A 27,709-nucleotide genomic window follows, 5' to 3' on the forward strand; every position below is an offset into this window, starting at 1 on the left:
AAATTTCTCTTGGGTCTGAATATTCGCCTCAGGATTTTATTTTCAAATACTTTGAGTCTGTGTTCTTCCCTCAAAGTAAGTTACCATGTTTCGCAACTGTACAGTATACCAGCCACAATTATCTTTTTACATATTTTAAGCTTCCAATTCGTCGACACAATTCGCCAAGACAAAACAGTTTGGACTGTAATAACACGAATTCTCTGCTTTCAATCGACATTTAACTTCTTCTTGGGTATGGTTTTGATATGGTTAATGTTGATTCTACATATTTGGAAATGTCCATTTTATCAAAAGTATTACCTTATATTTTAACTTATCCATAATTAGTAGTATTACGGTCATGGCGAATTTCCATGTACTTAGTTTTCGTTAAGAATTTAGTTCTAAACCTAAGTCTCTGCAGGCATTTAATAAAATCTTCGTATCCCCTATCAGAATGACATCAGCAGTATAATCCATAACCTGGTGAATATCACTGACGTCTAGGTCCTAGTTACTATTTTCCTTACAGCGTGTTCCAGAACAAAATTGAATATTAACAGCGACAACTCATTTCCTTGTTTTAGGTCACTCGTCGCAAAAGCTCTCAGATAAGTATTTCCGTACTTCGATTTTACTTTGAGCTACCTTTAATCACACTAAGCATTGATCGTGAGGCGGATAAATAGCCTCACTACTGACGTCCCCAGGGACGATAAATTAACGGTTTCATTTTGCATCTCTGGACCATTTGTCTACTAGCGACACCATGCGGCACAGCTGTAAACTTTTGCTTTCACTGAAGTCGACGGCGATATTTTCAGTGTTTAGCCGATAAATATACATATAAGTATTTTTTGAATATAACCAAGACTTAATATTTACAAAAGGATATTTGGTGGAATGAGGATAATATCATAGAGAAAGTGAAATTTCTAATATAACACCCTAGGTTTATGCCCTGTGGACCACAGGAGACAGAAGAACCCCGAAAAAACCCACGGATGCGATGTTGTCAACGTAAAAATCATGTGACTTGGGATCGAACGAGAGACCCCTAGCACCAGAGAAGAGGATACTACCACTGAGCCACCTGCTCCTCTAACATCCTAGTGCTTATATACGCTGAAGTGCAAAGCTAGGTAGTACTTGAAAATTTTAGCCTTACATACCTGATATAATTTATAATAATGTACTTCACATTATACAATCTTTATATTTCGTTTTTATTTGATAATTTTCGAAAGATATACATTTGTTTATTTACAAAGTTCCAGATCTAGTCATTATGTACTGAAAAAGTTAATGAGGTGAAAACTGACCAGCCATGTATTAAGTTTACCATCCTGACATTAACATGGTGGGACTAATAGTAAGTTCCATACAAGGAGGCAGGCTGTGGGCTTCGAATCCCAGACTTCCAGATCGAAAAGCGATAAATTAACTTAGTACCCACTCTATTCTTGCGGGAGACATAATACTGAATACTTTAAATATACACTTAGAAAGAAATTATATTTGTAATAAATTTTCACGCATACTCAGGATAAATGTTAATTTCTCCGATAATAAGTATTTCTGAAATATTTTTATCGTCCCTGCTGTGTAAACTTAATTTAAATCGAACATACTTTAGAATTATAAATTTTAAAAATATATATAAAAAATTACATATTTCATTAAAAAGCATAATTTATCAATTTATGGGACGATCAGAAGCTCGTTCAAAACAAATACAAATTTTATATAAAAATGTGTAATTTATAATAATACCAAAAAAAAAAAAAAAAAATGGATTCAGTAATTTGCTTATAAAAAAAATGAAGACAAAATGCAGAAGACAGCAAAATTTAACCAAAAATGTACATCTCATGATTGACTCAATAGTAAGATATTTTACACTTTTAAATAACACTTTAGGAAAAATCTTTGATTCTGTTATAAGAATACTTACCATACAGGTACACATACAGTTCTAATAAGTATACACAACATATATATCAGTCATATCATTTACGAGTTGGCACCTACACAAACTCAAAATAATCACAAATGTTAATAATCATTTAACGACACTGCAATCTTTCTTCCGATTTACACAAACACAATCACACCTGTACGCATTACCAACACTAAAAAAATGCTTTTCTCGCATATGAACATCACTTCCTCCGAAAGCACACAACCAACTGACTGTTAGACGTCCTTGGGAACCGGTCCAAGTGTAGCTAAATTTAGGTGGCTACGTATTCGACAGCTGATGGACCAAGCCGCTACCACGAAAAGCGGGAAATTTTGAATGCTCTATACGTCAAACACATTTCAAGAGCACTGTGCCATGTGCATACCTAAAGGTTGGGGGGAAATATAGTGGCTTAAACCCCCTCCCCGAGAAATGATGGGCAATGCTTTTCCAAACGCTTACAGTGCTAAAAATGTTTTCGGTTATACTCACTTTTTGACGTTGCTTCAAAGATTCCAAAGTCAAAGTATGATTTTCCCACGGAATACTCTAATATAGTACAAAATATTTGCTGTTTTTCTCAAAATCTCCATTATCCACAAACATTATTTAAATCAAATATACCATCAACTTCTTTGGCAACGAACGCGAAATAAAACACTTCGTGAACAATAATAACTGTAGCAAATAGTATTTCCAGAACACTAGAAAAATTAAGCATGCAATTTGTAACATTATTTGTAACTTGTGCAATGTTCTGAGAATCGTGAAAAAGATAATGGGAAACTATTCACCGATTTTACTACATGCTTTCTTTTCGATTAAGAATAATATTTTTACACCTAAGAAAAAGAGAATACTCTCGTAAAGGGTGTCCCAAAGAATATGATAATCTGTGAAAACATGCAGGTAAAAGACACTTAAGAAGAGTTCGTGTAAACATGGCTTTAGACTTGCATCGTCTCGGTGCTTCTTATGTGTATGAATATATATACATACCAGCGATACTACTAAGTGTATTTTTATTTCGATTATATATAAAAAGCAAAATCATATCAGTACACTGAAACAGAAGTTTGTAGGGGAAAGTAAGTTCAACTTAAAAGTATAGCCAACAGATACATCATATATTCTTTCTTCCCCTTTGAAAAATCCACAAAATTCGCGAATCCCTTGTATATCACTTACGACGTGTGTTATTCACAAAACATGAGTCTGTTCCAAGTAACTGAATTTATTTGTTTTTAATTTTTGTTATAAGTCTCGATAGTACTTGAAAGAAAACAACTATCCCTGTTTATCACGAGTGTATTAAGTTTTTAAAAATTCGCGAGTCATTTAAACTTCTACAGGATAAATAAATTTTAGTTGTATTATTTGTTGAGTTGAAGAAACTAATCATACATTTTTATCAAATTACAATTAAGCCTGTATACTACGCACAATATATTTATTTTAATATAATTGATTTATATGATAAACTAATTCTTTTCTTTATTAAAATGAAGGAAGGGGAATTTTAAGCCTTTTTAATTTTATAAAGAATGTAAAATTAATCTACGCTGTATATAAATTTAGTATTATATTGTTCTTGTTTTATAAATATGAAATTTAAACATTAACAACTTTTTAAACAAATGATAAGATGTTAAAATGCCCGTAACATTTAAATACAATCAAAAGCTACTATCCCTCTCTATTTCAACGAAACAAAGGTGTTTCTATATAACCATTAGATTAAAAAGCACTAAGGAGTTGATGGTGTACACCTTAGTATTTTTTTTCTTTCTTTCGTTGAAGTGAACTGTTACAGACACTTACGGAAAGTTGTGTAATACTGGGGAGGGGACACCCTTATTTTCCATAAACACTACAATTATAAAACTAGATTACTCGAAATGTCATTCTAACGTAATGATTTCTACAGGTTTCGATGGGTCTTCAGATTTTTGCTTGTCTTGACGATTTTTAGCACTACTATCCGCGCCTACACTCTCCCTTTTTCCCTTATTAACACTACTGCCACTCGGTTGTGTAGTTGCCTTCGAAACTGTTATGCTACTGGGAAAAGTAACTGGCACTTGTTTGGACACAGAAGCTGCTGGTGGTGGTTTTGATTGCGGCGCAGCACTTGTAGTTGTAATTTCAACATTATTTGCAGTTTTAAGTAAGCTTAAGGTTCGCTGCACTGCTAAACTTGTCGAAGGCTGAGCTGGTGTAACTGTCAAATCATGTCCCACAGAAGGTCTGAAGGATGTCGGCTTGCTCATGTGAGCCGGCGGAGGCGTTGATTGTTTTGTTTTATCTGACTGCGAGGACGAGGATGCCAAAAGAGATGGTTTCTTTCGAATACTCATTAATTTAGCTGTTAAACTCTTGCTGGAACTTTGAGAGTTTGACGGGACTTGAGAAATGGTAAGGCTTGGCCGATCTGACGTTATTGTCGAAGTCGTACTTGATACACTTGATGTAAATGGTTTAGAAGCCGCAGAGCTGGTGGTCACACTGACACTCGGTTTCGAAATAACGGACGTGCTATTCGTAGTAGTAGTAGAAGAAACTGCAACTGTAGTATTAGTATTACTAATTGTAGTAACTGTGGAGTTCGTAACGTTACTACTACTAACAGAAGCAGTTGTCGATTTTGAGATGGAAATTGTCGTCTTGGATTGTGCAGGGGATTTTGTAATTGTTGATGTTATCGGAGCAGGCAATGATGTGGTTGGTTTTGGGTACGGCGTCGGTGACGGAACTGCTGAGGATTTGGTAGACGAATGAACTGGGGGCACAACTGATGATTTAGAAGATGAATGAGCTGGTGACACTGCTGACGGTTTCGAAGAGGAATGGGCCGCAGAGGGTTGTGAATACTTGGTACTAGATTTTGTAGAAGTTACTGGAGTAATTGATATATGTGGTCTATCCTTCATTGCTTTCTGCACATGAGAGGTAGCTCCATGAGACGAAGATGAACCTCTGCCTCGACCTCCGCGTCCACTCGTAGTAGCACCTCTCTGTATACTTTGAGTGGCAAAATGGCGCAAGAATTCCGCCTGAAAGCCACCAATCTGCGCTTGAAGATTCATCAGATTGCTTAAGTCCACAGCATCCATCGGTGGGATTTTCGCTTGAACTGCAGTTGTCAGGAGTGACGGATCCGAAAAAATAGAATGCATAGGGTAAAAAGGGACAGATGGGGGTAATGGATAAATTGGGGTGGACAAAGTGCCTGGTGGGCGACCCCGATTGGATGATCGAGGACCACTACCGCGATTGCTGATCGGAGTTGAAGCAGTTCCTGGCATTCGATTCATGGTCTGATGAACAGCTCCCGGGATCGTTGGCTTCAGAAGGGATGTGGACTGCGACACTCGACCGGGAGGTCTTCCACGTAGTCCTGTTCTCACAGGCCCCAATGGGTTAGTGGAAGACTTCGGTGTCGTAACAACAGGTTTTCGCTGAACAGCGCTGAACATGGCCATGGTGGAGGGTATATTGACAGCCTGAAAAAAAAGGACAAACAGAAAACATCACCCTAAACATATAACCCAACAGTTACTAGAATAATGTCTTCACCTCCACCACCTAGCACTTATTACATAATGAACAGATGGATATGGACTTTTCACAAATTATTATGATAATATTATAAGGAACATCCGAAGAATAGCATGCAGTAAAACCGGATTAAGTGCTCTTCAGCTGATCATACGGTCAACCTAAAGAATGATAGTTTTCTTCTGTACTTTTGCATTACAAAATGACAAGAGACGGATTCAAATTACAACATAAAATAGCTATTATTCCATCAATAAAAATTATCCTAGGGGCAAATTAGCAGTGGAACGCTCATCATACTCTGGTTTCTTGATTTTATCAGAAAAGAACGAATTAATGACGTGGCTAAGTTTAGGATTTGAATCAACCTTCGTTAAATCCGCAGTGAATTTACTTTAATATTCTGTATTCTTTAACACGCTGACTGCCATGAGTAGCAATAATGGTACTCCCATTACTTTCCAAGGTTGCCATGAGTACCAAATTTGTTACTCGCCACTTGTTTTCCTTTCTTTCACGTAGGCTTATATCGGAACTCAATTTCATATGTTCTATCATGTATTTCAAGAGAGTAAAAAACACTCTTTAAAACGGTAGCTTTAGCATTCAAATATTTTTACTTTTAAGAAAGTTATAGCATTGCAGATATAAAGAGTTTTTTGTCCGTATATTACGGCTCGAATTGAGGTTTATAATGTGAATTTCTGCATGCTGAGTTTCGTTTGACTCCACAATTACAAAAAAAGTGTAGACTTTGGTGAGATATGCAAGTTGATGACGCAATTATGTCCGAGTACCTACCATCTTTGAGTTGATTTTGAGTTTAACGTCCCGTTCAGCAGCGAGGCTATATGAGACGTTGACCTACTGATTAACGTGGAATCCGAACCACATAAGCTCCCGCCGGGAAAAGTAGAGTACCATCTTTAGTACTCATGGCAACCGAGATAAAAATTTGCTCTTTTCCCATGAATCCTAAATTTGGTACTAGAACATAATTGCGTCTTCAACTTGCATATCCAGCCAAAGTACTTTTATCTGTAGGTGGGAGGGGCAAATTTCCTTTTGTGCCTCCTTGGGGATTCATTCTTTGGCTGGGTATGCAAGTTGATGATGCAATTACGCCCGAGTACCAAATTTGGTAATCATGGCAAAAAAGCAAATTTTTATCTCGGTTGCCATGAGTATCAAATATATCAACTTGCATATCTCGCCAAACTCTTGCATTTTTTGCAATTGTGGGGTCAAACGAAACTGCAAATGTGAAAACAGTAATGTGGCCTCAAGGGCACCATGCACGATAATGCCTTGGCAGTCAATCTGTTAAAACAAAAAAAGATTAGACTTAACTAGATGACCAATTTAACAGCCTCAATTGGCATTTAAAGAATTCTACAACATAATTAACGTTTATTGAGTGAAAATATCCGAAGGTGAGACATCTAGCAATCAATAAATCTCAATAAGCTGAACAAAATCATATAGGTACTAGCAAAAGTCCATGCGTATTTTTCGGAAAAATGAATTTGCTTACAAACCTAAAATTTGATGCTATACGAGAACCATGCTATCTATTAACACTTTTAAGATCTTTTGTAGTTATAGTATTTTTGTAGTTATAGTATATAAAGGTAGTATTTTTTCATTAGTCAATTAAAAAAGTACTAATACAGGGTGTCAACTAAAATTCCAAAATGAAATTGCGTGACTTTTTCGTGACCTTTTATTTACCAAATCATAAAATTTCGTAACACTCACAAAAGCGAATTTGATTGCGAATTAGACTGAATTTTCACGCATGCGATAGAAGTGTGCTTTGTTTGCGATTTGGTAGAGTCTAAAACTGACCATAGGCATTTTTTGTGCTGAATTTTGACGTTTTATAGAACAAAATTTTCCAGTCTGTACTTATATTTTTAGAGATATAAAAACAATCGTGACCCAAAAGCTAAATTTCGTGACATTTTCTTGACTTTCATGGCCATTTTCTGATTTCGTGTGTGTGTGTGTGTTGCTGCAAGCATGCACGCATTGTAGAACACGTTACGTACGGTTCTACGCCACTCTGCATCGACACATAGGGGGGTGATAACGTCACAATATTTTTTTTTTTTTCGTTAGGCTTATTTTTTTATTATTTTTTGGCGTGCTTACTTTTGCATCCAGAACATTGAAATTTCCCACACACATTCACTGTACTCCCTTAGAAATCTTCAGATTGTTTCAGATCTCTGCGTTAACACAGGGAGGTCCAGAGGGACAGAAAGGTACAAGGAGGGGTATTTTTTTTTAACAAAATATCCCTTTTTTCCGCAATTTTCCCGCCTCAGATAAACAATGTAGAAATGTGAATGGTACCGTTTGAAAGGCTGTTCTATTTTGAAGAGAATAAGGTACGGACCATAATCCTAGGATAAACAAGGATGTCTCAGGAAATTTTAACCTGAGATCTTGTTTTATACGGGAATCTGGGGTATTGTGGGGATATTCTGAGCACATTGGTAAATATTTTTCCTGCCCTTACTATTCAAGATAGAAGCTTGAAATTTTGTACTCACATTCAGTATATCCCTTAGTGTTTTTCAGTTGATTTTGAGATCTGTGTGTTAAAACAAAAGGGGTCCAAAGGGATCCAAACTTAGAATAAAGGGATTTTTTCACCAAAATTCCCTATTTCCTCCCTTGGGAACATGATAGGTTCATGTGAGTAATACCGCTTGAAGGGCTATTCTATTCTGAAGAGAGTGAGGTAAGGAATTTTTTTATATTATATCCGGGTCTTTTCCGGTCATTTGGGGCATTGTGGCGATGCTTTTAGCTTATTTGTAAACATTTTCCCCGTCCTTACTATTCAAGAAAGAAGCTTGAAATTTTGTACACACATTCAGTATACCCCTTAGTATTTTTCAGTTGATTCTGAGATCTGTGCGTTAACGCAGGGGGGGGGGAGGCAAGGGGCTCAAAATTTAAATTAAAAAATTTTCTCACAAAAAATTTCCGATTTCTCTCAAAATTTCCCGCCTCAGGGACATGATAGGGAAATATGAATGGTACCGTTAGAAAAGTTGCTCTATTGTGGGAAAAAAAAGTATGAACCATGATCCTACGATGAAGCAGTATCTGCGTAACTTAAGGTCTATAATTTACCTTAAAAAAGGCATGATTTTAAAAGGGTTAAAGTGATATATTTATTCTGAAGTCTATCTTCATTAAAGTCTTCATTATGGCACTAGCACGATGGATGTACATACAGTATGCAACAAAACAAACAATACTGAAGATCGTGAACGGATGGCGCGCAAGTGCAATGTGGTATGAGCTGTAAAGCGCCATATGTGTGCTCAGTTGTGTGTAAACTAGCGTATTCTGCAATTGGTTCGAAGATGATGTTACTCATAATAGAGACAAAGGATTTTATTGTCGAGCACTATTTCCGCTCATAAGGTGTGGGGCAGCGTCTCACTGCACGAGATGTGCACACGTCTATTGTATTTCTCTGGAGTATAATTATGGTATACGAAGATGAATATTTCTTCAGTAACATTTGTTTCAATGATGAAAGCTGTGTCTACCTTGATCGCTACATCAATCGACGATTGATTATTGACTTATTCTTGCATGATTTGGGCGGTTTTTGCCCCCACCAAAAATCTGTCGTTACACCAACAATGGATGAGGCAAGACAAGCTACTGCCCCCACTGAAAGTGAGTTCTGCCCACTAAAGTTCGGACATCACTTGATTCCCATTGGAACGGATTTTCCATATTCTTCCTACTCCCCTGACCTTCAGGCTTCAGAAGCTTACACATGGGGTATGCTGAAGGAAACAATGTTCCGAACAGGTAACCCCGTACCACTGTATCGAAGTTAAGAGAGAAGATTCGGTCATTTGTTTTGTCGTTCCAGCAACCCGTGTTCACTAACATGTTCATCGATTTACAGGGCCGCTATGAAGAATATGTGCGACGTCCTGGTCAACATTTAGAACACATGATGTGAAAGCACGATTCCTTTTAAATTTACAATATAAGTTGAATAACATTTAGTTGAGATCCATTTGACATTTCTTATGTTTCATTATACTGTACAACAAACAAATAAAGTAAATGCCAACGATATGATTTCGATACTGTTTGTTTTACGCATATTGAAGTATGGCTAACAAGATAGAGCCCAAAATTATCGTTAAGTCTTAAACTTTATGTTGAAATAGAACAATATCCCAAGTCCACAAATGACATCAACCTGAACAAGATTGAATCCCAATGCATAGTTTTCGAGAAAATCTGAGAAACTTATTTTTATGACGCTAAAAAGTATATCTTCGTTGCCAATATTAACTGGAAGCGGATTTCATTCCGCTACAAAATATTGTTTATCTATTTATGTAGTGTTTATGTGCAAACAGGTTATTAACTAACAGATTGTATTCTAACGGTGACACTCAATACTACTAAACAGTTAAGAACATATAATTTTTAACTCTAAAGTTTGGATCTCAACGAAACATTGTCAAAACTTGAGATGTTAACGACTTAAGTATATTTGGCCTCTTGGAACGTGAAGGTGCGTCATACTTTCAGACTTCTACGATAAATACAAATAATAGACCGAAAAGTACTAACAATTAAAATTAACATTTATTACGCTTAATAATCCACTGGTGTACACTCAATGTAATCGAGTATACCAGCAAAACTTTCAGTCGTTATTATCCATAAAAATAATGTCACTTTAATTTTTATGCAACTAATGCTCCCTCTCAAAAGGCCATTTTCGTCTCCTGTGTTACATACAACTTTGTGCATAACACTTCAAGCATTTCTTTTGTTAACTCTTCTAACAGTACAAAAAAATAGTCAAGCTACGCTACATCTACTGTTCCTAGAACTTGTATTTCGGGCGCATTCGATAGCCCTATTTGCGAAGGAAGGATGAGATTTAAAGGATGAAACAGAAAGATCTCCAATTTACAACTAGTTAATTTATACAAGAAAACAAAACATGATATATCCCTTTGTATAGGCAAGCAAATATCAACATGAACTAACATATCCTTATATAGAAATACTGTAAAATCCAGTTCAGTGTTCTATCCAAGACGCCTTCACATATGAAGATATGAAGGAACATCAAATGATCAACATTACATGTGAAAATACCTTAAGGTTGGTTTAAAGGGACAAGTTTTGCCAATAGATGTCACTACGGTCTCCGTATCTCTCTCATGTATTTTTTACCTTTCTCGAAAATTCACAATTTCTCTTACAAATTTCAACCTAGAGACTTCAAATTTTTAGAGAAGGAACTTCATAATCTATCGAAGGCAACACTCCGTGCCGATCTTTTATTTAGAATTTTCTTCATTATTGAAATGGCTTGATTGTTGAAATGGATATCGAAACCTTTAACAATATAACTGTTTCAACAATAAAGAAAATTCTAAATAAAAAATCGGCACAGATTGTTGCCTTCGATAGGTTATGAAGTTCCTTCTCTAAAAATTTGAAGTCTCTAGGTTGAAATTTGTAAGAGAAATCGTGAATTTTAGTGAAAGGTAAAAAATACATGAGAAAGATACGAAGATTGTAGTGACATCTATCGGAAAAGCTTGTCCCTTTACACCAACCTTAAAGAAAATGCTCATTTGAACCTTAATCATTTCAGGACATAACACAGCTACACACACATATATATGTAAAGAAAAAAATAAATAAATAACATAAAATAAAGTAAAACAGAAGTTCTGTGCAGCGAACACAAAACTTTAGCGATTTTGCATAGGAAGAATACACGTAACAGCCATACAAAGAACAAAAGTTCTGTGCACAGTACCCCAGAGTACGGATTTGATGTACTTTGGTACACAGAATCCAAATTTCGAAACCCCAGGATGACTGAGCGTGTCAATTTTGTCTTATGGGCGAAAAATGTATATCCTGTCTTACGTACCAAAATTTGCTGAAGTGTTTCACAAAAAAACTGACACGGTCGATCGTCTTGGGGTTTTCAAATTTGGATTCTGTATACCAAAATACATCGAATCGGTACCCTGGGGCCCACCGCACAGAACTTTTTTTTTTTTTTTTTTTTTTGTATGGCTGTCTTACGTGTATTTTCCCTATGCAAAATCGCTAAAGTTTTTCGCCCATTAAAAAAAAAAAAAAAAAAAAAGTCGATTGTCTTGAGGTTTCGAAATTTGGATTTTGCGTACCAAAATACATCGAATCCATATCCTGGGGTCCGGTGCACAAAACTTACATTTTGTATGTGTGTGTGAGTGTGTATGGGGGGGGGGAAGGGGAAGTGCTGTGTAATTATTATGTTTAAAATATAACATCTTTTAACAATACTAGCTTCCGACTCTAGTTTCTATACACGTGCTTGAAACCTCATCCCTATTCCGCTAACTCGGCTGTCGAATGCAGCTGATATTGAAGGAACAAGTTTTACATGCAGAGAATATATATAAAACAAGATGAATTTTATCACAGTAGTGCGGTTTCTGCACTATAATGAAAATATATATATGTAAATCTAATAGTAATTTCGCATTTAAGCTTAAATAATAACAAAAATAAAAGAAGAATTGGAACAAACAACGTAAAATTTGTCTTGATAACTTTTTTTCTGAAAGTTCTGACTATGACTTAGCTAAAAACAATAAAATGTCCACTGAAAAAATATTAAAATAAAAGAATCCTACAGTCTTTCAATCCTTCACATTAAAGCTCAGTTTTATTTCGCATTCTTTGATGCTAATAAGGTTTCACGTCTTCGGTAATACTATTCACCTGTTTTATTTATCACTTCTCTATTCACCTATTTTCATTTAGCACTTCAACTGAGTCAGATTAAGAAAACCTATACCATTATCTTCAGTATCTTGAGCTTGAGTTTCTTGTATCGTTTCACTTTGTACCTTACCTGAGACGTTGTTGTGGTGGCGGTGGATGAATATGCGGAAGTATTTGCTGTCGCAGCAGGCGTTGATGCATTCACTCGACTCGCGTAAATTTCTTGCTGGCAGAATTTAGTCGCCTGCTCCAGCACTGGCGTAGAAGCGTCAACCTATGCACAACAAATTCACCACGATTAGACGTACAACAAATTCACCATCGTAAATACAAATCAGCACTTTTTTTATTATTTATTATGCTTTTTGTATGGAAATAAAAATTACTTATTTTGTTTTAACGTAGACATGAAATAATAAAGTTTTTTTTTTCAAATATAACAAACAGTTATAATGACAAGCAAAATAGAGGAAAATAATTAAAAAAAAAAAATATTAGGGTGTTTCAAAGCAACACCGACAACGTTTGGGAGATGAAGCCTGACACCAAAATAAGATAAAAAGTATAGACCAACCTGCGTGCAGAAATCCGTCATTTCGGAGTTACAGGCTGCCGAAAATACTTAAAAATAAATGTAAGGGTCCATAGTTCCAAAACTATGGAACCTACCATAGTCGGGTCAAGCCTTTACTTAGAAACTAATATGTACGCTATCCAAAAGTACATTTTCAGAATCCTGCGGGTAATTCCTCAACATTTTTTATAGAGAGAGTTGCTGAGTACTTCAAATTATATGTCCGTAGCCAAATTCCCTCTATAACAGTTGTTGCGTGAACAATAAGACACTATTTTGATGACTTAGGAGCACTATACTTCCAAATAGTTGATAACTGCTTCTCAGCCGATACACTTCTAACTTCTATGGGTCTTTCTGAATTATATCAAACTTATTTATAAACAAACCCTTGGTAACGGGAACTGTTACCATAGCAACCGAATTACGACGTATAAACAAATATTTACCTCTAGCGGCAGCAACATAGAACATTTACAAATCGAGATTAATCACATTTTAAAAATATTTCTTCTTCTTCTTCTTCTATCTCGTAGCTATTGCCAAATAAAATAACATTTCCGCCCAACATCTATATATATAAAAGAGAACGTACAATATTTTGTCCGCTCATCACGCTAATACGGCTGAACCAATTTCTTTCATTTTTGGGGGGTTATTAGGATTTGGACCCTAGATGGTTTTTATCATATCACTTTAATTTTTAATTACCAGTGTCTTGAGATAATTGACCATTCAAGTGTCCATAACGTACAAATCCTTTGTTATTAGTTCATCATAGGTAAAAATAAACGTATTTATATGCAACCCGCATGACCGTGTCACTCGGCGGGTTAACATAAATGACAGGCGATATACAGCGGAAAATAGCTTGAATCTTCTGTTTAAAATTTTTTAATTGATTTGCTTATTTTTACAGACACTTTTACAATATGCCAGCACCGGGATGACCGCAGCGAAGCGGGGCGGGTTAACATAAATGACAGGCGATATAATGTTAAGATTTACTGCAATCTTCTATGGTTTTTATCATATCACTTGAAAGCGAAAAAGTAAAAATTATCTAAGTAACAAAGTTTATTGCGTTCCGGGGTGACCGCAGCGAAGCGGGGTGAACGCTGCTAGTATTAAATAAAATAAAAGTAGTAAATACATGTTATCGTTGTACATCTCATATAGTATCGGAGCTGAAAAATGACAAGCTCTAATTAACATTAGAACAGCCGGATTTTGTATTACCTAAAACTGCCATTGGGGGTCAATTTGATCCCCATAAGAGATTCACACCTTATTAAGAGCAAATTATATTTTTATTTATAAATGGTGTAAAAATGACAATATATAAGATTTAACTTGCTTCACAATGTGTTTTTGCGTAAGTAAGAAAGCAGAAAAAGAAAAAAATAAAGAATGAGATATGACTCAACACATTACAAGCTATAACTCAGGATGTTACAAAATGAGTATGATACACACGAATATGAACTACTCATGAACACACAATATATTCAAAGTTTGTTAGCCATCAGCACAAGTTGAACAATATGCACGCTTAAGAATCACAGCAACGCATTTTCCACAAACTGGTTTCTGGCATCCCTTACAACTAGCAGAAGTCTTATTCTGTCCCTTGCATAGTTGCAAGGCAGAGTTCTTCCGTTTGGTGGTGAGCACTGGAACAACTGGAGGGCATTTCTTGCGCAAAAAATCAGCACGTAGTTCTTCCATCAGCGCAAGAATAAATTCTTGTCGTGAAATTCTGGAGCCCGATGATACCTTGAAAAGTATCCAAGCATTGAGCGCGGCAATGTTAAGGACGTTGTAAAATACCTAAACACGCCACCTACGAGTTCCACATCTTGTTGTGTATTTCCTCAGCATCTGGTCCGCTACTTCTACGCCGCATTTTGTGCCATTGTAATAAGTGCCAGTGTTCGGTTTCTTGTTTGGGCTGTCGTCTGAAGACACATTAGTATGCATGGTGCTAAGAATCACAACATTCTTTTTGCTCTCGCACCTATATACTGTTAGTGTTTTGTCTCCATTTCTCAGTGCAACAGTCAAATATCGTGGTGTTGAGGTGTCACGTGCAATACGAGGTAATTCTCGCTTGTTCAAACATATCGTTCCAACAATTGTGGTTTTCTTCATATAAAGTTCATCTGCAAGTTTCACAGAAGTAAAAAAGTTGTCAGTAGTGACGCTGCGTCCAGAATTTAGATGTTGCTTTCAGCACTACACTCTCCCTAAACTGAACATCATTTGGTCGGTTTTCATCCTTGCCCAAATAGGGATAACCACTTAATATATATTTGGATTCTACATCAGTTGCTAACCAGAATTTGATCCCAAACTTGTCCGGCTTATTTGCCATGTATTGGATAAATCTGCACCTTAATTTGCATGGCAACAACTGTTTATCGACTGTTATTTCTGATCCAGAATTGTAACACAAATAACAGTTTTCCATGAGTTTGTTCTAAGTCTCAGACGCGAGAGCAAATTTATTAGTTACCAGGAACTCAGTTCTGCCGCTTCGCACATCAAATCTGAGATGCCGCATGGTTTCACGAAAACGATTGCGTGACACTGTTTCTTTGAATTTGGGTGGTCCCCAATTCTTGTTCCATAAATCATCTGCACACAGTTTTGAATGGCCTAGTGCACCACGGGCATACAACAGGGCGGAAAATGCGTCGAGTTCTTCCAGTGTTATATTTCAGTTGCTGTCATCTCTAAAATTACGTCGTGTTTCGACAACAGTACATGTTTGAATATGTGTTACCATTGATTCATTCACTGTCAAACGCCATGCTGAAGCAGGATTTGACCCAATGTTACGACGAGCAAAAGGCGTTGGTCTACTTGCAATTGTCACAATATTGCGAGATGGCGTGCGACCTATAGTGGAAGCGCTGCTGCTAAGATTTATCGGAGACCACACAATACTAGATGATGTGTACTTCTTGTCACTCCTACCTATAGGCTGAGTAAGCGCATTGTTATTTTGTCCTTGCCCACGACCACGACCACGTCTGCTTGAAAGTCCTTATTTGCGCATACCAAAGGAGGTCGCTGCCAGATGCCATATTTCCTTCGGTATCACTGTCACTACTTTAAGAGGATGACACATTCTGCAAACTCGCATTAGAAACACGAAAATCTTCATCGTTGCTGTCGTCACAACTATGACTTGAATCTAACTGTTCCAAGGCGGCAAGACACTTCTGTACGCTCAATATTTTCTGCATCTTATGTACGAAAAGATGCATACTGGTCGAAAGCTGCACGAAGACTGCTGCGGAAATTGCTGATGCTACGAGTCAAACAAGGTCACATGACGTTTCCTTTTGCTCTCCTCTCAATAATCACGATAATAGGCGCGTTTCATGGTGTCGAGAAAACAACAATGAGTCGTAGGAAATTGAAAACTTACGTTCACTTAAAAATTGTTCATTTTTCTTATGAGGGTCAAAATGATCCCTATTGGCTGTTCTAGGTATATCTATGATTATCTACGTATTTTAATAATTACGATAGAAATGTGAAAATTTGCCACAGTATACTTGAATGTATTTTAGAAGAGTCACAAAATTTCAGCTTCGACGTTCCATTGTATGTTGCGTAAAAGGAAATTAGAAAGAAGATCAAAATGACCCCGACGGCGCTTCTAGTGTTAAATCAATGACAAAGCTACACCCACGAATGAAAACAAGAAGCTACTTCTACAACTTATCCTTTAACTCATTGGTTTCCAACTGGTGTGTCAAGTTATTCTACAATTTAAAAATCGTGAAGCATTTAATACCTAGTTAAAAATCAATTTTGAGAGGACTTTACCAGTCACCGCCTTCAGCAACAAAAACAATACTTAGTACTTAATCAAGTCAATACTTCATAGTTTTACACTATTATAATTTATAATATTACTAGCAGAATACTCGTTCTTCGTACGGGGACAATTCTTTCATTTTGGACATAAAGGGCACCAAAACTGTCACCAATCAACTATCGGTCATCGGACACTAATATCGGTCATTTTTCAATTATTTTTAGAAGTCACCATGCCCTCTTGAGGAGTACAAATGGGGCCTGAATTTGGATTTAAGTGGAATCTGAAGTGTCACTGTTCATCTCAGCAACCCCGAAAACTATAGATTCGACACTAATATTTTTGGTCACTTTATATATCTTCCCCCTCCCGTAAGTTCTACTGTTGAAGTGAAATGATAAAACCATCCCAGGCCCCAACTTCATCTATGTTGAAAATTTGATTGAGATCGGTTGTCACAAACATAGTCACTTTTATTTTTATATGTATAGATTAATAAAAAAGTCAAACAACTGTGTCGTAAAGTCAGTAAAATGTGTCACCAGTCAAAAAAAAAAAAAAAAGGTTGGGAACCACTAATTTAACTTATGATGAGCTAATCATGGCTTTGCTTACCTGATTGCCTTTGTATATTTTGAACGACTCCACAAGGTAACTTGAGAATGCGCTTTCCTTTTGTGGAATATACTTTTGAACTCTTTGGTATGATTTGTACACCTCCAACAAAAAGGACAGTTTCTTGCTGGTTGGCGCATCTTTTTTAGCAGACATATCTTTCACTTTTGCTCGAAGGGCTTCCAATGTTAATGCTAAAGCCTGACGGGAATATTGTTCCCTTTCTGAGTCTCGGAGATATTTTCTGCAGGAAACAAATGTATTAGTATCTCTTTATTATCAACTTAAACAAAATATCTTGTTTAGAAATGATGTTTATGTGTGAAATATGAACGTATTTGAAATTAATCATCAATATTTAGAATGCCTTTAAAATTAAATTAAATAAAATCAAACTTTGAAGTAAAGTACTGCAAAGCATATTGAAGTAACGAATCAATATATAAAATACAATTAAACAAATTACACCATACTTCCACATGAAACATAGAATTCATTGAAAACAGAATAATAAAATAAAACACGAATAACTTAAATAATCTTATATCATTTTACAAAGGGCGGAAAGTACAAAAGTGCTAATGGTATATAAAAAAATGATTAAAAAAAAAACAATTTTGGAGAAAACCGAAATGTCAGTTTTTCTAGAAACGATTCCCGATTTTTATAAAAACCGATTTTGTCCATCTTTCGTACGTACAAGACAAACAGAATCTACAAAGTTAAAAGACTATCTATCTGTTCTTCCCATAAAACTCGTCCGATATCAATGACACGTGTCTTCTTTGAGGTCATTGCTTAACTGCCAATTGCTTGGAGGTTAAAATCGGTCCTGGATAAAATGGGTATTTGAAAAATGGATAAAATGGGTATTTGTGTGTACTGAAACTTCCGAGAAATTAAAAAAAAAAAAAAGTTCCGAGAGAACTTTATTTTTAAAATATCCGCTTTCGATGAAACATGAAGTGTTTGGTCTAAAAACGAAAAAGCCATTCTCATTGATTTAGGTTGAAGGAAAAAGTAGCAGTGTCACGTAACCACCAAATGAAGGTGTTTGGTTTGTATGGCGTGATGTTCTCTGAATTAATATTAAAACCGGAAGTGATAGTACGTTTTTATCACTTCCTGTTTTAGTACAAAGATTACAGTGGAAATGGAATATATTCTCGGAACTCTTAACTGACTGCAGCAAAATTGTTTCTCGCTATCTATTACCGTTTTTTACAGTTCAAACAGAGGGTTGAGAAAAACAATGGTACATATTCTTAGAACATTAAATCGATTCCAAAAATATCTTTTAGCTATTTCTTCTGTTTTTGTTCTAAGTAGGTCACTACTGAAACCGGAAGTTGCAGTATATTTCCATTACTTCCGGCTTTAAAAGAGACTTTAGGATGGAGAAGAAATGTATTTTTGTAACGCTTAATCGACTGCAGAAAACAGTTTCTCAGTATTTATTACCATTTTTGCTCTATAGTAATCAACATTACAATCGGAAATAGTTGATTTCTACCACTTCCGGTTTGATTTGAATACCTCAAGAATGGAATGAAATTTTAAATAATAATAATGATAATAATAAAACAGGTGAGTTTCGTTTCCCATAGTAACTTAAACTATGGGAATTCAATACTCAAACTTTGAAGTAGTACATGTATGACTACTGGTTGCAATAGAGGAATAAGATCAAAGATAGAACCTGTTCCTCGGACGTTGACTCCATATCAAAAAGCGAGTACTCGCTATGTCTTACTGTTTTTGTTAAATGGCGATAAGGATTGAACCTGGAAATAGTTTATTTGAACAATTCGGGATTTGTAAAAATGGTTATGAGAGGAGACAGAACCTGTTCTTGGGAAGTTGAATCGAGTGCAAAAAACCGCTTCTTGATATCCCTAACCGTTTTTTGCTCTACGGAAATGAATACTGTAATCGGAAGTAGTAGTAACTTTGTACCACTTCCGGTATCGGTAGAGTTTTGAGGGTTGTAATAGTATGTTCTTTTGAGAGACTGAATCAATAGTAGAAAAACGCTTGTCGCTATTTGTTACCGTTTTCGTTCTATGGCGATAATCGTTGAAACTGAAAATGAGTAATCTGAAAGACTTCCGATTTGAATTGAGAGTTCACGGAGAAGATGGAATCTATTCTTGGGACGCTGAATCAATTGTAGAAAACCGCATCTCGTTATCTCTTACTGTTTTACTGATACCTGTCGACAGACAGACGGACTGAAAAAAGACGTCGTATACGACTTCCAATAATTATGCATAGCATAGTTTGGAAGTCGACGTCTTTTCTTCTTCTTCTTCTTCTACTACTACTACTGCTACTAAAGAAAAAGAAGAAGAAGAAACATTGTTACTCATTCACATTTTATTTACAACGCAATTAGCAGAGTATCTGCTAATGGACGTTATAGGATACCTATCTATAGTTAAACAACAGGACCTACCGTGAATCGAAAATGAATATTGTATTATTTTGGATACAAGATAAGCGCACGTCATTTAATTAACATCATATTTTCTACGGCGTTTCATTTTTATTTCTAGTGTGTATTATTACAATTATAATACTGAATTATACGACTAAATGCTGTATTTTTGCTTTCAACCGTTCTCAGCACGTTAATAATGTTAATTTTTATTAATTGACCATTTCATCGCATGAAGGGCTCTAGTAAGTAAAAAAAAAAAAAAAAAAAAAAAAAAAAAAAAAAAAAATATTGGGTGGTGCGTAGTCAGTTCACGCAGACTTCCAACGCCATTATTTCTTCTGATATTTTAATCCTCAGTTCGCTACTTCTTAATTTAAACAGCCAGCAGTTATATCCCGAAGTTGAATGAACACAAAAGATTATATACCCGCACCACAAACCAAAACCGAGAATAAAACAAAACATAACAAGCAAAAAATACTCATACGAAACTTTAACACTTCCGATATTACTTTTGGATCCACAAACTCAGAAATGTGATTAACTTACTTTTCCGGGTCTGGCGTTCTTCGAAGATGAATGCACAGTTCCAGTAACATCTTGAAATCCCGTAGGTCTCGCAGTACTTCCATTAACAACAGAACACAGCGACTCATATGAGAAGCGAAACTGCCAGGCCTATCTATTTCGCTTACTGGAATTCTCCATACACCCTACAACAAGAAAGATAAATAGAACGAATTATCTTTTCGTTTTTTACCAGGTCTTTTTCTGGAAAGATTTTAATTGTAGCATAAACTGATTATTTTTGAATGGACAATGGTAAAAAGGAGCTGTAATATGATTTTTTAAAAATCTATCAGTGTTCCTGTCATCGCACATTCCTGCTGACTTACTAAGGGCAGAATAATCTATTGCAACATTCTTTTTCTTTCGCTCTTTAAGTTTCTTCCTGAATTTCCTTCCTTACTTCTCGATTTTTACTTCTCAATTAGGGAATGGGAATCACATATATATTTATTGCTGATTTTGTTCACTCATTTCAGATTTATCTATAAATGAATAACTAACAGTTAATAACTAATTACTATTAATATACACTTTAATTGGCCAGATTTTATTGGCTACGGGTACATACACAGATATACTTATCTATTAATGGCAGGCTCTACAAAAGCATCCTGTACTCGTTCTTTACTTTTGTACTGGATATATATATATATATATATATATATATATATATATATATATATATATATATATATATAGCGTGTCTATAAAAATACTATCACACTTGAAACTGATATTTCGTAGTTTTGGATAATCGAATTTAAATGAAATTGGTCACATTCGAAAGAAAAAACTCAAATATGTTCTACTATACCTCATAAGACACTGAATGTGGGCCCCACGAGTGACGATGCAGACACCAAGACGATATTTGTTCACGCCACACCCGCTCCAACATATCTGATGAAATTGACTGGATGGCAGCACTGATACGATGACATATACAACCACGATCCACAAAATCACGGTACCACTTCAAAATTGACGTGTGTGTAGGAGCCTGAAAGCACGCTGAACCTGCACTAGACCCTGCGTGCTGTGATATTCCACAGCACACCAACTTCGTTCTTATAGGGTCGCCATAACTCCTTAAAATTTATTCTTTAATAACAACACAACATAACGAAGGGAAATAAATTTACGTTCGCACATTACGGCATAACAGCACAGAAACATAAAAGCTTCTCAAGTGATCTCCAGCAGAAAGAGCAACTGCCTGCTAAATATCCAACAATGAACCCATATCGACTAATTACAAAGTAAACATAAGTGAATTTACTTTATCAGTGTTTAATCCCGTCCATTATTGACAGGCACAAAAATATTTGAGTTTTTATTTCAAATGTGACTAATTTCGTTTAAGTACGATTATCCAAAGCGACGTTATACCACTTTAAAGTATTATAGTATTTTTATGGACACACTATATATAAAGGTCACCAAGAAGGTTCTGTTCATTTTTCATCCACCACCTTCGAACATCGATATGCCACCTAAGACGTACCTGGAAGATCAAAAATACACCTCATCAGCATCGACGAACTTCTGCCAACGTTCTGAAAGGCCATGGATTCCATCGCGGTAGAACTTCGTGGGCGCGAAGCGAAGAAGGTATCAAGTGAATTTTGCACCTCTATTAGGGATTTGAACTGGCGTCCTCTAAGGTGATTGTCCAAGGAATGGAACAAGTGACAATTGGACGGTGCAATATCCGGGGAGTATGGTAGATGCAATAGTGTTTCCCATCCAATGCGTAGAATGGTGTCCCGGGCCATTCAAGCCAATTGGTGCTTAACGTTGTCCTGTAACAGGAGGACTCCTTTGCGACTCAGAACACGGCTCAACTGCTGACAGTACACAGTTGCATTGATGCTCTAACCAGCTGGTAGCAGTTCCCGATGCACTATGCCACGAGCAGTCCACCAAACACACAGGAGGAGCTTCTTCTGGTGCAGTGCTGGTTTCGGCTCTTTTCGAACGGGTTCATGGGATGCTAACCGTGGAGCTCCGTACAGACGCCACTTTTCATCACATGTCAGTACACTGTCCAGAAACTGCTCCTTCCTCAGACGAGACAGCAAAGGAACACAGATGTCTGCTCGCGTTGCTTTCTGACACTAAGTCACATAATGTGGGACCCAACTTGTAGTGCTTCCCAAGTTGATTAGGTACTGTCGAATGGTTTCTGCACTTACACTCGATTGCAGTACCAGTTCCTCACATGTCTGGCCACTATTCGTCTCAATTGCTGCCTGAAGATCTTCATTTTGTACATGTGTTGGTCTTCCGGCGTCTTCGAGTGTTTCGTTACTGTTCGTTAACTAAACTTATTAAATCATCGCTGTACTGTCCGCGTAGTCACGATACCCTCACCAAAGGCCTGGCATATCTTCCGCCCTGCTGCAGCGGCATTTCACCCGTTTGAACTCATACAGCATACACGCCCTTATGACGCTCTGTGGAGGTCCCATGTTCACTCTGTCCTTACGCAAGTTCACTGTGTAACTGAACTGCCACAACCAGGTAGTATGTTGGATATACCCCACCAAGAACTGACCTTCGCCTTATCTCCATTCGCATTCAACTCATGGTGTGAGGGCCAATGGAACACAGACCTCTACAAAAAGCGACAGAACTTTCTTGGTTGTCTTTATAATTACTATTAATAGGTACTTAATTGCCCAGATTTTATTAGCTACGCGTACATACATGGATACACTTATCTATTAATGATAGGCTCTGTAAGAGCACACTGCACCCGTTCTTTATTTTTGATATATATATATATATATATATATATATATATATATATATATATATATAGCGAGAGAGAGAGAGAGAGAGAGAGAGAGAGAGAGAGAGAGAGTAAAAGTCGCTTGACATAGGGTAACTGTTTATTATCTGAGTTACAACAAAATGTAAGAGGAAAAACTGTCTCCAAATATGTTGTTTTCAATACTCTTTATGCGCCAATATTAAATGAAAATGTAATATTGCCATTAATAGAGCAACTGGGGAAGGGGAGGAAGGGGTGGGAGGAGGACAAATTTTGTAAGAGTATGGTGAGTCGGGGCATATTGAAATGGAGTCTGGCCATCGAACACGTTAGTGTACAAGACAGTAACTTCATTCGCTTATGTTGTGGGTTCAGGTTAAAGGCAACGTTGCATTTTTATTTAACAATGGGTGAGTGCACAGCCCAAACGGCTCGTCCGATTTTAAAAAAATCCTTCACTTTAGGTTGAAAACATCATTTTTGGGGACGGTTTCCTCTCTTACATTTTGTTTTAACTCAGATAATAACAGTTACCCCATGTCAGGAGACTTTTGAGACACCCTGTATATATCACTCATTATTTATTACAGTTATTATTACTGTATAGTTTATTCATTTATTTACTCGTCCTTGAATTTGTATTTTTATAACATTTGATTTGAACAAATGTATATATGTATGTCACATGCGATTTTAGACAAAACAAGTCAATTCATTTTGGAGATGTGCAGACATACATATAATTCATTTTTAAAATACACAAATTTGTTTGTTTTCAGCATGGAGACTATACGAAACATGGACGTTCAATTTAAGATGGAATTCGAATAACCGTAATGCGTTCAATGTTCTCCCACCGGGAATAAAATAAGTTTTCATATACGTTAATCGAATAAAATTCTAGAATTATGAGTATAATACTTAACAATTTCGGTTCTATTCTTGTTTAGCAAATTCCACCTTATTTGTATCTAAAAATGATATTAAGTAGCGCCTATTACTATACCTTAGGAAAGTGAAAAAGAGGTAATTGAATAACTATAAGGTATTAAGGAGAAAATTTGTGAAAACACAAAGGAATCATCATATGGTTGCTACCCGCATTCTTTAGTTATGTCCGCTGGTGGGAGTAAAAATGGAACATCATTAATAAAATAAAACTTTTACATCCACTAGATAATTTGTATAAGGAAGCAATAAATTTGTATTTATTATCACCAGATTTTTCAGCTAGACGTTAATCTTTTTGCAACGAAATATACTCAAAATTTCTTACTATACATGGAATCGTCTGAAAGTTTCGTCCTTAGCTATATGTCCCCATCACGTTACATTTTCTGTTCCTTTATTTCTTTTATTAAAAAATAATAATAATTATTTTCAAAATTAGCTGTAATTGTACACGAACACGTCATGAAGCATTTATTAATGAATATATAATGCGAGCGAGCATCACATTAAGTTCATTAACAAAGATGATGAACTTTGTGTATTTACACTGAAAAGCAGTAAAATGAAAATGAAATCTTTGAGTTTTACGTCCCCCGTTTATGCCGGTTAGGCTAAAGGAGATGGTGATGATGAATGAAATGGTGGAATGAAGAAAGTGGAAGGAAACGGGAGAACCCCGAGGAAACCCACGCACACGGTGTTTGTCCACCACAAAGTTTACTTGGCGGGGGCTGGGATCAAACCCAGGACCCCAAGCACCAGAGGTGAACGCTCTACCACTGAGCCACCGCGACCCCACTGAAAAGCAGTGTTGCACATGTTGATCAACACGTCCATGACCAAGCTGAAAGTAAACTCTAACCTGGACTTAACCTAGAAACATGTGTACACGTTATCTGTCTATTTCTTAGGTTAACGTTCAGTTACAAGCGCAAACTCTTAAGAATCAGTTTTTGACAGTCTTCTCGTCTGACTGCCAGAACGTTGGCATCCTCTATTTGAGTGCAAACTCCCCCCCCCCCCCTCTCAAGTATGGAAGGTCCTGTTCAAATAGTCTATAGTCCCACTAAATTACACATTCTTTTTGCTTGGAGGGAAGAAATACCTCTAGGAACGGCATTCCAATGCTAACACGTGGGTTAAAATTTGACGATAATGTGTTCATTTTATTTAAATTTCATAGCATTCAGTTTTCTTTTTAAACACATTTAAACCTTACTTCTAAGATTTTAACATGAGAATTTCCGTATACCTTTAAGAGGCCTCATCCCGGCGAAACCGCTAATTTTACAGTAATTATATGATAGCTAAAAATACCGCTAATTTTACAGTAATTATATGATATCTTCAAATAGATAAAAGATAATTGAAAACTGGAACAAGAGCTCGCTAGACAATATCATTTTACATGAGATACCGTTATAAGAACTCACTTATCTGCTTTCGATTTCGAGCCACTCGGAAAATCGACATTTATTTTCGCGTTTCTAAACGGCTGAAAGCGGAAAGCCACTAGGTGACTTGTGATAACGGTTTCTCATGTAAAATAATATTGTCTAGGGCGCTCTTCTTCCACATTTCGATTATATTTTATCTATTTGAAGATATCACATAATTACTGTAAAATTAGCGATATTTTAATTTCGTCGCGATGAGGCCTCTTAAAATACGCAAATACAAGATTATTAGCTAAGGGAGTAATAATGTTTCTGAAGGAGAGTTCGAGAAGTGTTGTACAAAAAGAATGTCCACTTTGTTTCATGAGCCCAACTAATTAGTTTGCCAACAGTTTAGAGGAGTTATGATACATCAGTCGCTCTTGTATATACAGAATAATTGATTCTCATGCAGTGAGATCATGTTTACGCGATTTCTAAAACAAGACGACAGGTTTCCCAAATTGTGTTTGCAAAATTGCACCGGCGACAAGCATAAAAGGAACAATATACACCCACTGAGTTTGAAATCGCGGAAATTTTTAACGCGTAACAAATCATAATGCACAAAAAGATCCTTAAGGTAAGAAGGGGGGTTTCTCTAACGTACAGCAAATTGTACTGTAAGATGTGTTCTTTTGAGAAAAAATCGTCATTTTTTTAAAAGTGTTAGTTGTTAGAAGAAACGTCTACTGCATTTGTTTCTATATGGCTTGCTGTTTACTTTATACAAGTCTACAAATTGGAGTGTATTCAAAAAGCTACTCCCATTTCGTTAGTAATGCATGTCGCATATTTAGGATTTAGATTTCTGAGTTTTCGGCATCTATGGCCATTTAGTCCGTTACGTATGAGAGATGACGTCCCTCGGCGAGCACACTATCCGAGGAAAGGGAAGAAAGGATTGGGGATGGGAGGAAGCAGCCTGGGACTAGTAAGTTAGGTACCATTCCGGTATTTGCTTGGTGTGAATGAGGAAAACCCAGGAAAACCTCATTCAGAGTGGATGGCCTGAAAAAGGTTTTACACTTTTTCGACCGAGTGCCCCCACTGGGAATCGAACCCGGGGCCACTCCGGTAATGCAGGTCATCGCTTGTATCTGGCTAAAGACGTCATGCAAAAAGTACACAAGTAAAAGGAAAATGTTAACAGCCTGAGTAAAATGTAAAAGAGGTATAATAATTGCAACAAATTAAAAAAAAAGTGATTAATTCATTTATCATTTCGTTTAAGAGGCGTGCAGACCCACTGTAAACATTTATTTTCTAAGTATTGTAATTTCTGTTTCATGTAACTTTTTAACAGTATCAAGAACAAATATTTCATGGGCAAAACTATTATTTATTTCTTTTAACTCTTAAAACTGCTCTTAACAAAACATTTTGTTTTATGGGTTCCCTGGTGTGCCACAGTGCGTTATGGAAATACGAGGGCTGATCAATTCAGAATAATCATAAACGTGTAACAACAATAATTACCTGTACTAATCCTCCAAATGTTGATGGTCTTTTTTAAAATAGTCTCCATTACATGCAATGCACTTGTCTCAAAGTTTTTGCCAGTTATCAAAGACATGTTGGAAGCCATTTTTGGACAGATCCTTCAAAATCGCCTCCACAGCTTTCACCATTGCCCCTGAAGAGGCGAAACGCCATCCCGGGAGGTGTTTCTTCAAAGTTGGAAAAAAGAAAGAAATCAAAAGGGGCTAAATCAGGGCTGTATGGAGGATGGGGTACACACGGAACGTTGATCTTTGCAATATAGTCAATAACAACATTGGCAATATGGGGTCTGGCGATATCATGGTGTAGTATCCATCCTGCTTCTTTCAAATGTGGTAGTTTCCGATGAATGTGACCTTGGAGGGTTGTCAATACACCAGGCTTTCCAATACTAATGAAAAAAAATATAGGAAATCACGACGAAAATATATAGGAGATTGTGTGAAGCTGTGAAAAAGGAACATTTCAATTATTTCCTGGAAAATTTTGGAGTGATATTTGTGCATTTAGAATATTTTGAAAGAACAAGGAACAAAGAAACTCACATAACAATATTTCTATCTATTGGAAGGAACATTTCAATTATCCAATAGGTAGAAATAAAAAAAAAATCACATGGAAATTAGTGCTAATGCTGTTGTTTACAGTCCTCAGAGCCTTTATACTCTCGTGTGCAAGATGGGATCGATCACTTCCTAAAATGAGTTTGTT

The 27,709-nt window shown here is 36.3% G+C and overlaps 1 protein-coding gene across 3 annotated transcripts in view; it reads right to left on the reverse strand.

Moving 5' to 3' along the window:
• Nucleotides 1–1,184: 1,184 nt before the first annotated feature.
• LOC145672879 (uncharacterized) overlaps nt 1,185–27,709 on the reverse strand; it is a 210,181-nt gene continuing 183,656 nt past the window's right edge. For all 3 annotated transcript variants that reach the window (XM_081742065.1, XM_081742067.1, XM_081742064.1), the window contains exons 30-33: nt 20,312–20,475; nt 17,323–17,566; nt 12,432–12,575; nt 1,185–5,448 (exon numbers count right to left, since the gene is read on the reverse strand). In XM_081742065.1, the coding sequence (XP_081598191.1) occupies nt 3,847–5,448; nt 12,432–12,575; nt 17,323–17,566; nt 20,312–20,475 (2,154 nt within the window). In that variant the 3' untranslated portion in view covers nt 1,185–3,846. The remainder of the gene's footprint in view (nt 5,449–12,431; nt 12,576–17,322; nt 17,567–20,311; nt 20,476–27,709) is intronic.

Source organism: Thermobia domestica, chromosome 16 (genome assembly GCF_964235325.1).
Source record: "Thermobia domestica chromosome 16, izTheDome1.hap1.1, whole genome shotgun sequence".
In the NCBI taxonomy this organism is placed as follows: domain Eukaryota; kingdom Metazoa; phylum Arthropoda; class Insecta; order Zygentoma; family Lepismatidae; genus Thermobia; species Thermobia domestica.